This window comes from Dendrobium catenatum, unplaced genomic scaffold (genome assembly GCF_001605985.2).
Source record: "Dendrobium catenatum unplaced genomic scaffold, ASM160598v2 fragScaff_scaffold_853, whole genome shotgun sequence".
Lineage (NCBI taxonomy): Eukaryota > Viridiplantae > Streptophyta > Magnoliopsida > Asparagales > Orchidaceae > Dendrobium > Dendrobium catenatum.
This window is the reverse complement of record NW_021319315.1, coordinates 2,359,477-2,374,173: the sequence shown is the minus strand read 5'-3', so window position 1 is coordinate 2,374,173 and position 14,697 is coordinate 2,359,477. Positions and strand designations below refer to the sequence as shown.

Here is a 14,697-nt window from a genome sequence, read left to right as displayed (position 1 = left end):
ATGATAGAGTTGCCTAAAAGAGCAGCCTTTCTCTTGATATACTTTGAGAGTTCGAATAAACGGACATAGAAAGGAACGCACTAGAACATATTTGAGGCAAGCTGGAACCTTTGGATCTTTCCTTTTTATACCACTAGTCATGCTAACAATAGGACATATTTTAACAATTATTTGTACTACCAATAATAAAACAACATGAATACAAAAATGTACCAGTCTGCCGGGGGTCTAAGGGGGCGCTGCCCCCTGGCGGGATTCGACCTAGAAGGAAACTTCAATATGTGATGCATACTCATAACATAATGCTCACAACACTCTAAAGCTCCAGAAATCAAAAATATCTTGCTTGACTCTAGTAAGTCCAACTATAATATATGCCAAAACTTTTATATTCCATAATCTAGTTCAATTATCTGAGGAAAAAAAATTGATGCATCACCTATTATTTTGCTGCCCATAAGGAAGTAGAGATTGTCAATCTGCTTTGCCCAAATCAAAATCATTACACCTCTGAAAACATATACAACTTCACCTTCAGTGCTGAATATGTACCCATTTGAATTCAATCAATTCAAGTACATAAGATTCTTATAACTCAGCTAATTTGTTTATCATCTTTGTAGTCAAGCCAACTTCATTACATAAGATCATATAACATGATATTTTTATAATTATAAAAATTTTACAAACATTACTGAAAATATAAATAAAAATCAACACTATCTCCCATAGCCCGTACCAACACAGCTGCATCCACTTCCTCATCTTCCTCTATCGAATGGACTGAAATGCCTTCTCCACCATGAACGCCCTTGCCATCCATTGACATTCATCTTCTTCACCAACTTCACCCCATTCACCATAGTCAACATTGGCATCACCACACTATAGAAGCCTTTCTTATCCTAGGTGACTTCCCACTATTGCTTGATCACCTTTTGAGGTAAAACTCTGTTAGGCCGGCCCAAGGAGGGCCGGATGAACACGGTTCAAGTCTACAAACGGCGGGCCAATGGTGGGGCAGAACCAGGGAAATAGATAGGATGCTCCGGGAAGGGAGGGGGGACACTAATTAGTGTTGTATTGGAGGAAAATTTGAAATTAGGGGCTGTTTAGAGATTTAGTAATTGTCCTTTTGCTTTAATTACTCTCTTCTTGCTAGGTTAGGGTTATCTTGAATTTAGAGGTTGAATTTGAGATATAGGTTTTGCTTTTGGACTCTAGGCTTTGGCTAGAGATTTGGAGAGTTAAATCTCACTAATTAGTGTTGTATTGGAGGATAGTTTGAAATTAGGGGGCTGTTTAGAGATTTAGTAATTGTCCTTTTGCTTTAATTACTCTCTTCTTGCTAGGTGAGGGTTATCTTGAATTTAGAGGTTGAATTTGAGATGTAGGTATTGCTTTTGGACTCTAGGCTTTGGCTAGAGATTTGGAGAGTTAAATCTTCGTCTTGAATTGAAGATTCTTGCATAGGTTTGCTATTTTCTCCTTCTACTGTTGAAATTGAAGTGATTATTCCTCTTATTTCTCTACGAAGCTTGAAAATTCTGCACCGTTTTGCTGAATTTCTTTGAAATTCAGCAAGTTTCTACACTATTCGATCAAATTTGTATTAGCGCACATCAATCTAAGGGGAATCAATGGCCGGAAGGAAAGTGGTAGTTTGGATGGAGAATTAGGTCAATTAAAATCAGATTTTGAAGATAAAACTTCTTATTTTCATAATCAGTTTGCATCCGTCCATGAAAAGATGAATGGAAGGTTCAACGTCGTGGAGGAAATGTTGTTGAAGCTACTTGAAGACAAACCCAACCGGCGACATCGGAAGAAAAGGAAACCACCGGCGGCCATGGGAGAGGTGGAAACCTGAACCCGTTCAAGGGGAGGCAAAATCTAGAAGTGGAGATTCTGGATGGAGGAGATGGAATGCCTCCTCTAGAGCCGCTCTCTAGGGAGGAGATAAGTAGAAGGTACGAACAAAGGGGTGCTGATTTTGTAAGGAGAAGTGCAGTATATGAACACCGGGGTGCTGATTTTGAAAGGAGGAGAGTGGATTTTGAAGAAGGCTTTGGGTTTGAGCTTCAAAGGGTAGAGCATGACACTTGGGGAGAACATCCTTTGCAAGGAATGCGTGGCTACAGATGATTCAGGGGAAACAAAGGTGATCCGAGAGTAAGAAGCTGAATATGCCGATCTTTGAGGGCTAAGACGCACATGGGTGGATATATAAGATGGAAAACACCACTGCTGACAAAGGAGGAGAAATTGACAATGAAAGGGCTTTGTTTGGAGGGGAAGGCATTGGTGTGGTACCAGTGGAGGGACATGAGGCGATCCATTTGGAGTTGGAAGGAGCTCAAGGACTATTTACTAGAACGATTCCGAACCAGTAGGGGAGGAAACTTCTATGAGCAGTTCTTCGCCCTAACATAGGAGGGGACCATAGCAGAGTTCTATGACAGGTTCGAGTACCTTGCCAGCAGGCTAGACCGACTGTCGGAGAAAATATTAGAAGGGAAATTCATGAAGGGGCTTAAACCGGAGATCCAAGCAGTAGTAAGAGTGATGAGGTCACATGACTTGAGAGAGGCCATGGAGCTGGCACAGTTGGTGGAGGACCAAAAGTACCTGGAGAGGGGGGCTAAGGGCAGCAGTTCAGGGGGTCATACAGGATGACCACCACCTTCTTAGCTCTTAAGGGGCCAGCACCAGGGAGTCTGAGAGAAGCCTCGAAGGAGAAGACTGGAGGAGGGTGATTTGGGGAAATTTCAAGAGACTCACTGAGGAGTTGCAGGAGAAACGGGCAAGGGGATTGTGCTTCAGATGTGACGAGAAATACACGTCGGGGCATAGATGCAAGGACTGAACTCTTCAAGTTCTCACTGCCTGTGATGACGAGGAAGTTGAAGAGGAAGGTGAGAGTGGGCTAGTGGAAGAGGAAGAGAAGAAGCTGCATCTGGACGTGGCCGAAGTCTCTCTGAACTCCATGGTGGGATTCACCCCAAATCACACCATAAAAGTGAAGGAAGAGATAGCTAACATAGAGGTGGTGATGTTGATCAACAATGGGGCCACCCACAATTTTATCTCCAATCAGATTGTTGATCTGTTGAGGGTGAAATTAGTGGACATCGGGGGCTATGGGGTGATGATGGGCACAGGGAAGGTGGAAATGGGTAGAGGAGTATGTAAGGAAGTAGTGCTTATTATTCAGGGGATTGAGATGAGGGAGGATTTCATTCCCTTGGAATTGGGGAGCACTGATATCATCCTGGGGATGAAGTAGCTACAAACCTTGGGAGATACCAAGGTAAATTGGGGAGCGTTGAGGATGGAACTAGAGGTGGAGGGAAGGAGGATGGTAATTCAGGGAGATGCAGGATTATCTAGAGTCATGGTGTCTCTCAAGACCATGGTCAGGACCATACAAGAGGTGAGGGGAGGGATCCTGGTGGAGCTCAAGAGCTTAGAAGTGGTGACATTGGAGGCAGGGATCATCAAGCCGAGTGTGAGTCCTTTCTCTAGTCCAGTCCCAGCTACTGGTCAAGAAGAAGGATGGGAGCTAGAGATTTTGTGTAGATTACAGGGCATTGAATAAGGAGATTGTGCCAGATAAGTTTCTTATTCCTATGATTGATGAGCTACTTGATGAGCTATATGGAGCAGTGGTGTTTTCCAAGTTGAATTTGAAGTCGGGTTATCATCAAATCAGAATGAAGTAGGAAGATGTTCTGAAAACGATTTTCAGGACACACGAGGGACACTACGAGTTTTTTGTGATGCCGTTTCAGCATCTTTATCTCGATAATTAAGAGTTTGTACTATTACAAATGATATCAGAGTAATACACCAATCGAAAGATGAGAACTAAGTGTCATATAATACAAAGTGCTACGCCATGAGAACCAACTCTTAAACCTTGTATGGAACAAAGTGCTACATGGTGGGAGTCACCATTTGAAGTAGTAGTGGCTATCTCTGATAATCATAATTGTCTAATGGATGAATATGGGATACAGATACTAACGAGAATATTAGTTACTTAAGTGGGGGAGATTGTGAAACCCCTTAAGTAAAAGAAGCTAAACTCTTAAATATCAATGTGTCTTTTGGTGTAATAGTTGGAATTTCATTTAAGAAACTGTGCAGTTAAGCATGCTCATCCCGAAGAAATACTGGGATGGGTGACCTCATAGGAAGTTACACCAACAAGATAAAACCATAAGACCCTTAGCCAAAGAAGACAATATCTCGATAGTTAAGAGTTTTGGTTGTTACACTAGGCCTCTTAGGCTTCGTTTGGGGCAATATTTTTACCGCTTATGAAGGAGTTTTTAATACAAATTTTTTTGAATTAAAAATTTTTGTACTAGAAAGTTGCTTTATAAAACAGTAAGAAAGTTGTCCCAAACGAAGCTTGATAGTGTTGCATAGACTTTTCTTTTTAATGCTAATTTCAATCTTCCTCTTTCTTTTTGGTTTCTCTAAGCTCCTACAAGTGCTCATAAATAAGCCCTCAATTGTACATTCTCTTTACAACTTGACTTATATGATAGAAGGGTAGGCTTTACTTCTTACATAAAAATTATGATCTCTCCATATAATACAGTGGTGACAAAGTGCTCAGAGCTGGTTGGTACAGAGCATAACAAAATGAAAGATCCAAAAGTAACTTTGTTTATAGTGCTCTTGTTGTGATGTATAATCTTTCATGTGAAATGTAAACAGTTGTTGTTTCAAATAGACAAAATTTGTAATTGATTTCATCATGTAGAGAGTTTTTAACATTTCCCACAAATCTTGTGTAGTACTCTAATCTGAAAATATTTCGAAGTACCTCTTCTCCCAAACTGAGAATTATTCAACTAAGGCCTTTCTATCCTATCTCCTCTTTTTCTCATCTATATCATTTAAAAGAATACTTCCCCTTCAAAGACTTGAGTAAACTCTCCTCAGACAATGATGTTATTATACTCATCTTTTGAATATTGAAATCATTGTTCCCAGTTAATTTCTCAAACTCTTAATTGTTAGTGCTAGTGGAATGCTTTGGTGATATCATATTCTAAGTTCAACATGGTTATGTTATGCCGCCAGCCCAGGAGGGGCCGGCTGGACCGGTCCTCTTCTATTCCAGGCGGGCCGGGGGGGGGGAAACCAGAGCAGGAAGAAGGGGGCGGCAGCCCTTGTGGGCCCAAGCATTTATTGTAATGAGCTTTAGGAAGGAAAATTTGAATCAAGGGGGCTGTTTAGGGAATTTTAATTAATCCTTTTTGCTTTAATTAGGAGTTAGGGGGGCAGTTAGGTTTTCATCTTAAATTTGAATGACAATTTGAGATCTAGGGTTTTCTTTATTTTGGGCTCTTGGCATCGCCGGAGATTGGAGAGTTGTTCTTCCTCTCAGATTGAAGAACAATTGTATCTTTGATGTTTTCATTCTTCTAATAGTGGAATACAAGTGTTTGTTTGGTTTTCTCCCATATTTTCATCTGTTTTCCTCTGGTTTTGTGCTGTTTTCTGCTGTAAACAGCAGAAATTCTGTTGTTTGCTCATCCGTTTTGCTTAGGTTTGCTTGCGAACTCAAGTATTACCTTAGGATTACTTGCGAACTCAAGTATTTCCTATCAGATTACTTAGAAACTCGTTTGTTCCAATGCAATTACCCAAGTTTACTCCCTTTGCAAGCGCTAAAAAGAGCAATATGATTAACCTAGGAGAAATAAAACTAGTATCTCACATAAAGCAATGATATAGAAACAAAAAACAGCCACGCAAGATGAGAACATCAATCTTTACTTGGTTTGGTCAAAAATGACCTACATCCGTGGAGCAAAGAGGAAAACATAAATCCACAAAAAATTGTTTTAAAGTGTAAATTGAGAGTAACAAAACAGATCAAATTCTCTCACAAGAAATTATAATGGAATGGAGAATATCTCACCAAACTCAAAAAGAGAGAGAGAGAGAGAGAGAGAGAGAGAGAGAGAGAGAGAAGAGAAGAAGAATTGCTCTCCTCACCAAATCTCAATAATAGAAGAAATAAATGATCTTCCTGATTTTCTATCTACCAAACTACAAGAAAGTAGTGCAGAAGGAAAATGCTCAAAGGAAAGAAGGTGTTCTCTGTTCACGATTGTAACCCACTTGGTTCAGTTTAAAGAGTAGATTGGAATATGATTAGGGTTTTTAAACAATTAATAAATTCTCTTCAAATTGGATATAATACCAGCAATTCTAAATATCATATCATGTTTGATCATCATCCTCACTAAATTATATGAAATTATAACACAATTAATCTCTTAATGAATATGTTCATGATGTTATGATAGCCATGCTTTCACGTCACAATATAACAAGACTGTTTTATCTATGCTTTCTGCATGCTATGGGCTTCTAAGATAAACTTTGTACTTGTAATTATTTGTTATAACCTGATTGGAGGGTGGAGCTCTATGTCATCGGGGATTTACCCCATATCTAACTTCACATTTTCACAGTCACACCAGATTGTGGTTGATTCATATGGCAATATGTCTAGCTAGCCAGCCATCAAAGCTACTATGTTGATTTCTCAAATCTGCTATCAAGCTAAGCTGGCTTATCAAGCAAGCAACTGTTTCTGGTCTGAACACCTGAAAACTTAAATTCAGCACAAATAGAAACAACTCAAACGAGCATACAAACAGGAATACATTTACATATTTACACACAAATATGTAAGATATATACACCTGCAAATAATTTAAAACATACGTACATAAATACATCACAAGCACAAGCCCGCGCAAATAGAGCAATGGAAACCCATAGCCATCCATGATTCTATACAAACGATATTTAGAAACTCAGGATAAAAGATCATGGAGTTAAATCAATGACCAAAGATTAAAAAAAATCCTTTTTTAAGTTGCACGAAGGATAAAAGCAATGGGGGAAATTTTTACCAAGAAGAATATTAAGAATCTCTAGTTACAAATATACCTACATAAGTTTAATTAATAACTCTAAATCCCACATAATCAATTGAAAGCAGTTGAAAAGTGAAATCTGTAAAGGTAAAAGTATAAATGACAAGCAAAAAGAATGCCAATATGTATTTAAAAAAATAACTTTTGGAAGTTTCAAAACCTTCTCAAGAATTGCTGCCTCTTCAGCATACATGAGCTCCCTTGCCCTTGAATCTTTAAGTTCTTTCTCAAACTTCTCCTGAAATCAAATATAATTACTTGAAATGAAAATAAAAGTCCTGCATAAGTGCACAAATTCTAAATCTCAACCATATGAATTATGAACTTTTTCTTTTCATTTTAGTATTTGTTTTAAAAATTCAATCAGATTTTCACTGTTCAATTCCTCCTTATTGAAGGTATGATGCAAATTACTTTGCTCATAAACATTCAACTACTCAACTAGTATAACTGATGAGAATGTAAGTAATTACACTCATTGCAAGCAAAAATCTGATGTGCTACGACAAGTTAGCAAGTTGATAATTTGGCGATTGATAGTTTGATGTGTAGTTTGAAGTTCTATGATTTTAATATACTGTTTAAGAACATTAGGAGCGTGTATGTGATGATGCATCTATGTGAATGGGATGTGTTCTCTTTATGATCTTGATTTGGCTATGGTCGTAGGATGTAGTGTTGTAGCTTTTAGTGGAAACAATGCTTATGTGATTCACGGTTTGGATTAGCTTACCTGCCGTTTTGGGCTTTCTGTTGGTTCTACTAGTGACTATTATTGAGCCTTCAGTTGATGTTCGATTCTTGGGGCTTTCAACTAATATAGTTTCCATTGATGGGTATTAAGCTAGACTTGTATTGTTAACTGAACCGTAACTTGACTTGCTTATTTATTACATCATAGATAAGTATTAATGGTAGACTGATCCGTGAGTGTTGGCTTTCGATTCTGAGGTCCGTGCCATTCCTAGAAGTTAGCGGAATTAAGGTGCAGCAGCTCCAAAAGCTTTCACTTCCTATAGCCTTGTGCACGTGATACATCTTGTTATTTGTATTATTGTCGCTGAAATGGGACTGCATGGCCGATGCTTTTGTTTTTCCAATTGTGGATTTTCTAAACTATTATTCTGTCGCTATTGGCGTTACATCACTGCATAGTTTAATCAAATCAAAACTTAGGGCTGCTGACTAAGGAATAGATATTATAAATGTAATTTGAGGTTTTGCAATGGGTTGTGAACTTTTGGTTCAGTAAAAATTCAATATTTTATAGGTATTGTAGTGTGGGCTAAGAAAATTCGGACCTGACCTCTGCTCGCATTTGTTATGCTTTTTCTTTGGCGAGGGAGTTTTAACGGAATAAGTTCCGGGGTAAATTTTGGAAGGAAGACGGATTTGTAGATAAGACACTAACCAGAGATTCGCCCTCATTTTGCGAGGACTTTATGATCTGAGTTCTGGTTTCCTATAGGCACAAGCCCCTATAGTTAATTACCCCTCCCGATAACGAGAGAGAACTTATTGGCTCTGGTCATAACCGGTATTTCGTGGTGCCATTTGGCAGTAAAACCACTTGGTTCAGAGGACCCCGGGTCATAACCGTTTATCCTGCGGTGCCATTTGGCAGGAGATTGTTTGAGAATGGATCCTAGTGATATTTTCGACTAGGCATTTGACTCTTTGTGAGCTGAAGTTATATTTGAATTTATCCACCTCGGCAAACTGTTGCGGAGGGTGGATGGATTTTGCTTTAAGCGTTCAATGGTTTGATTTTCAATTTTAAACATTTTTTGGATTTTCGAATTTTGGGATTTTTGTAGAGTTCGGATTTTGATGAGCATTTGGATATTTGGGAGACATTTGGAAATGTTTGTGAACCCCTCCGTTTGAGATAAACATTCAACACGATCATCATCGGGGTGTTTGGGGGCATTTTCATTTGTAGCTTGAACCTTGTCGACTCTGTCTGGCTGTCGACAGAGGATCTGATTTCGTATGCTTTATATCTTTGTTTATGAATTTTCTTTGTTAAGGCCTTGAAGGCCTAATATGAATGTATAAAATAAATATTCCGCTTTGTACCATAGTTCGTAGGTAACTCATTACATCTCTTACGGTTCCTTCCGCTTCCTATGAATGAGATATACCATATCATTCTTATAAAAGTGTCTCCTATGGAGGAAGTGCGTTGAAATCGGGTTCTCGAAGTTTTAGGGATCGAAGAGTTATACCTTGGCAATCGGTGCGTGGATCGAGGCAAGAGGACTTCATTTTTTTATTAATTAATTATAGTTAATTAATTAACTAATAATAATTAATTATAATTAAAAAATTAACTACAAATAATTACTCATGATTATTATAATTAATAAACACTCCCTCCATCATATTCTCTCTGGTTTGGGAAATTTACGGGATTTGGCCGAAGAGCGTGCAAAGGGGAAAGGTTAACCTTCATAGCAGCGAGCACCCTTTGTTGCTTCAGATCAATGTGTTATAACTTCCGATCCAAGAGGTGGAAGGGGGGTCGTGGAAGGAGGCGGGGAAGGCTCTCGGCTAGGGTCTCGCGTGAGGTAGGAGTCGGGGAGGGGGCAGGTGAGGTAGGAGTCGGAGAGGGAGCAGGATTAGCGGCTTGAGGAGTTCAGCTAAGGCAGAGAAGGCTTGGGTAAGGGTGAGTGCCCTCCCTCCCTCCCTCCCTCTCTCTCTCTCTCTCTCTCTCTCTCTCTCTCTCTCTCTCTCCCTCTCTCTCGGAGGTCGGACGGAAATGGCGAAAAGGCAGAGTCAGGCGTGGGGGAAGAGACGAAAGGAGGAAGAGTCGTGTGTGGCAGCAGAGGTATCAGAAGGAGTTCGGGAGGTTGGCCAAGAAGCAGAGGGGTTCGGTTGCTTTTAAAGGCCTTGGAGAGCAACGATCGAGGAGCTTCATACGGGAATCCCGTGAGGAGACGCTAACGGCGCCGAATGCACAGGGATTTTGACGGTATTTCGGGCATGTTTTGTGGATCCGATGGGTTATAGCAGGTATGTGCTTCATTTCGTTCCTTTTTTTTTCGTATTGCATGGAGGTCAACATGTAGCTATATTTTATTCAGCTACAGCATTATGTTGCAAATATCAATTTTATTAAGGGTTTTAGACAACAAATTAGAGATGAATTAGGCTACAAGTAGTGTAGCTAAATTTTATTTATCTACACTATTATGTTGCAAATATCAATTTTACTAAGGGTTTTAGATGACAAATTAGAGATGAATTAAGCTACAAGCCTCTTAAAACATTGAAGATTTACACAGATCTTTCGATATTGAGTACAATTATTTTATTATGATTATCATGTCAATGATTACTGGGACTAAGAAAATCAATATTTTGTCCTCTAAAGTTGTGGAACCCATACAACCGAAAGAATTATATATAGTTGAGGTTGATTCAAATGGAGAAAAGATAATTCATCAATACTTTTGAAGAAGTCTTCGAAGCAAAAGATGACTTGTAGCTACAATATTAATAAATATATGATGCTATTGAAGCAGTGTCTTTATATACATAAGATCATATTCATGAAATTGAACCACACTCTCCTCTCGTTCTCCCACTTGCGCTCTCTCTTTATCTAATCATTCCCTCCAACTCTTACCCAAACCCTAGAACCCTTGACAACAACAAAGCAAGGAAGTCACGAGCAAGAGCTCACTGATAGAAGGCACTAATGAAATTCGTTGTCGTGCCCTAACCAGCTGTTGTTGCCACCCTATACCTCTATCTCAATCTCTATTTCTCTACCTCTCTCTTTCTCTCTCTCTCTTTCTATATCTCTTCCTCTCTTTTCTCTATTTGCCTCTCTCCACATTCCCTCTCCCCTTTCTCTCCCTAGAAAGATAGAAGCTAAAAAATTCACCAACAACAACAACATCAAGCTTTTATCCCACTATGTGGGGTCGACTACATGAATCCTTTTTCTCCATTGTGTCCTATTAAAGGTCAAATTCTCGTTTAAATCTAATAAAGAAATGTCATTCCTAATATTTTCTAGCCAAGTCTTTTTAGGTCTGCCTCTACCTTTCTTAACATAAGTCAAATCTAATACCTCTACTCTCCTAACCAGGTCATTGGAAGGCCGCCGTTTTATTTGACCAAACCATCTAAGGCGACTCTCTCTAATCTTATCTTCTACTGGAGCTACTCCAACCTTTTCACATATATGCTCATTTCGTATCCGATCTCTAAGGGTAAAGCCACTCATCCACCTGAGCATCATCATCTCTGCCACACTTAACTTAGTATTATGCTTCTCTTTTAATTGCCAACATTCACCCTCACAAATTTTTCGTCTCGCCTCATTGTTGTCGTCATTGCCTCTTGCACAAGATAAAAAAACTCCTAAACACCTAAAATTCTCAAAATCATAATTGTAATGTGTTTGATGCAATGAGAGAAACCCATGCATGTTTTTCATAACACGGCATAAGAAACTCTTGGGCATCGCTCGCGATGTGGTGGGTAAGCTATGTGTGTGTTTTTCTTAGCATGGTAGGGAATTCATTCTAAGTATTCGTGTGCATTGTTATAATGCGACCAAAGAATATTGCAAATTTTTTAGTATATGCACAAACACTCATGCAAATCTTTCTTAACATAGTGAGATAGAGAACAGCGGAGTCTCATGATACCATATTACACACTTTTTTAAACATTGTCTAAAAAAGCCTCAACATGGAGAGACATCAAGATGCTGAAAAAATTCATAATGAACCTGATTTGGATAGAATTCACAAAAGAATAAAGTAAAGAACCCTATGGATAATAAAACAAACAAACTAAGACTTTGTTTGGGACATCTTTCTTACTGCTTTATAAAATAGCTTTCTAGTATAATTTTTTTTTTAATTTAAATTTTTTTTACTAAAAAGTTGCTTTAAAAAGCAGTAAAAAAAGCTGCCCCAAACATAGCCTAAATGCATACAAGTGAGAAAATAAAAAAAAAAATGAAGAGAAGAAAACTATACTATACACACATGAAAAATTGAGTGGCAACAACAGAACACAAACTGAACCTACAGAGTACTTGTGATGAATTTCAGAGCTCAATTGCAAGTACATAGCTTCTTAACTGCACTATAACAAACTCTCCTTAACACTCAATTTTTCTAAGAACATACTAGATGAATTAAACTTGAAATAAAAAAAAGAATCAAAATGAGCTCCTATAGAAGTGACTCTCTATGGGGCCATATGAACAAAATGCAAATCACAGACAGAAATCACGTCATTTTAAAAGCACGCAAAGCATTCCAACTTATGCTTCTCATAATCGGATCAGTGACATTTGCATCAGCGAACAAAACACAAGCAATAATAAATCAAAATGCAAAGTCACATGCATGTTCCAAAGGCAATACATTCACATAGAACTTTAGCGGACCGACTGTTAAGATCAAGGTAATTCTGAAAAGGCATGTATTGACAAAATTTTTGGACGACAAAAATAAATGTCAAATAATTCTTCACAACTACGGAATATCATATTTATGTTCCTATTAATCTTTGGTTGTAATAAAATGCATTCTCTTTACCTTCCTCATATTGTGTATGCAATGCAGTGAGAGACTCTTCTAATACTAATGTGTACAAAATAAGAGGTTTTCTTGAGGTCAATGTTGTAACGATGGACAGACTTACCAAATATTCCGCAACACTATCAAACACTTTCTGCATTATTTATCTCATTTGAAGCGAACATTTTTTTCATCAGCTTGATAAATAATTAATATATGCTCGACATATTTAATACAAAACACAATGAATGCTAGTTGTCCATGCAAAAAGCGAAGCTGGCGAAGATCATTTGATGAAGGAATCTCAATGATCGTCTTGGTGTTGTTCAAGTCAATCTCAACTTCTTAATGGCATACAATGTACCCAAAATTATTCCTAAGAAAACCCTACAAGAATGCTTAAGAGGATTCATTTTGAAATCAATTTTTGTTTATTGTTTCAAATACAATTCCCAAATACCAATATGATATTTTTCATCCATATAATGTTGTGGAATGGAATACTTGTAGCTCAGCATTTCTCCTTTTCATCCGCCTCCTAGACAATTTTCCTCCAAATGAGGAAGCTTTGGCATTGTACCTTTCGAATGCAAAAGGCTCAGTTGGAAGGATGGTAATGCTTATAAGTATGGCAGAGATCTTCCAGCCAGTGAAAATTCTCTTCATAATTGGGGCCACTATATTGGATAGCCTTTCAAAGATTAACCTCCTCTTCTGAGGGACCTCTACAACAGTGACAGCTTTAATGTGCAGGTTTGGTAAGTCATGCAGGTGCTTTAATAGGATGAGGCCTTCCAATGTAGCCTCACATAGGCATATCATGAACCGGAACAATAAAAGCCATGGTAGCAGAAATAAAAATTTACATCTACCAAAGTGTATGGTGGCACCATCATCTCCAATATTAATAACAACACTGGTGAGCTACATGGTGGATCCACATCCAAGTTGTATGGTGAAAGGGGGGTTCCTAAGATCCATTATGCATAAATTAAAGGTGAATATGAGTAATCAGTATTTACATAACAACCCACAGTTATAAAATGCAGAGGTAAGATAATGTCAAATTGCATTAACCAAGCAAGCTTCATGTAATAATTATAAACATTCAGAACCATGCTCAAACGAGAATTTTAACATTTATGGGATGTTAATTGAAAAAAAGATTTTAAAATGTAACTTTATTGTTATTAACTACTACTATAGTGAATGAACAACTAGCCAAAAACGAAATGAGAAGTCTTCCCCAACAAAGTTACCAGAAATCTATGGGCTTCAAAAGTTCACAACCCGGGCACTACTAAGAGAGTTTTGGTTTCTGGGTCAAATTTTCAAAAGCCAGGTTAAATTGAACATAAGATACCAATAAAAAATTCCACCCCAAATTCGATAGCTTTATAATCTAATTCTATATTTCACACAAGCACAAGATCTTATGGTTAATTGCCCCTTCCAATAGCAAGAGATAATCTTTTATTAAGGCTAGCCATTACAAGCTAAACACATTTTAAAATTTATCACTTTATACATAAAATGATTGATGAGGAAATGATGATGAACTCGATCAGGATATCATAACTCTATCGCCTTTTGTTATAATTTATAGTCAACTTAGTCAGAGAATGCAATCTCTCTCAACTAATTGAAGGATCCTTACGAGTAGCTATGGGTTGCATCATTTAAATGAACCTTATAAATCTTGGATGAATATTTGTCTAAGAGGTTAATAGAAAATTTTGTGCCCAATCAAGTGTACTCTATGATTTATTGCTCCAGAATTTTTTTAGCTACTAGATAAATAACGGGCCTTGGCTATGACCATAACTTTATTTAGTCATTTGTGACAAAACCACTAGGTCAGAGGGTCCTGGACATAACCATTTACCCGTTGTGCCATTTGGTGACAATACTAATGGTTATAGGACACATGCAACATCCTTATAAGTCATTTGAAAATGAATAATAGTGATATGCTCGACAAAATATTTGCTCTTTGTGAGCTGAGATAATCCTCAAATTTATCAACCTTAATACATGGTTGTTGAAATTGAATGAGTTTTTAGTTTAAGTTTTAGGGATTAATTTCTCTTGAAATATTTAATTTTTTTATGAATTCTCCTAATATTCTCGCATTTTGTTTGAATTCAAGCCTAAAATGATTTGTACATGATTTGAGG

General features: G+C 37.8%; 1 protein-coding gene across 1 annotated transcript in view; it reads right to left on the bottom strand.

Annotated features, from left to right (window-relative positions):
• Window positions 1-14,697, bottom strand: part of LOC110110367 — a 44,049-nt gene that overhangs the window by 9,113 nt on the left and 20,239 nt on the right. The window contains exon 6 of the mRNA XM_020841797.2: window positions 7,132-7,209. Coding sequence (XP_020697456.1) covers window positions 7,132-7,209 — 78 coding nt within the window. The remainder of the gene's footprint in view (window positions 1-7,131; window positions 7,210-14,697) is intronic.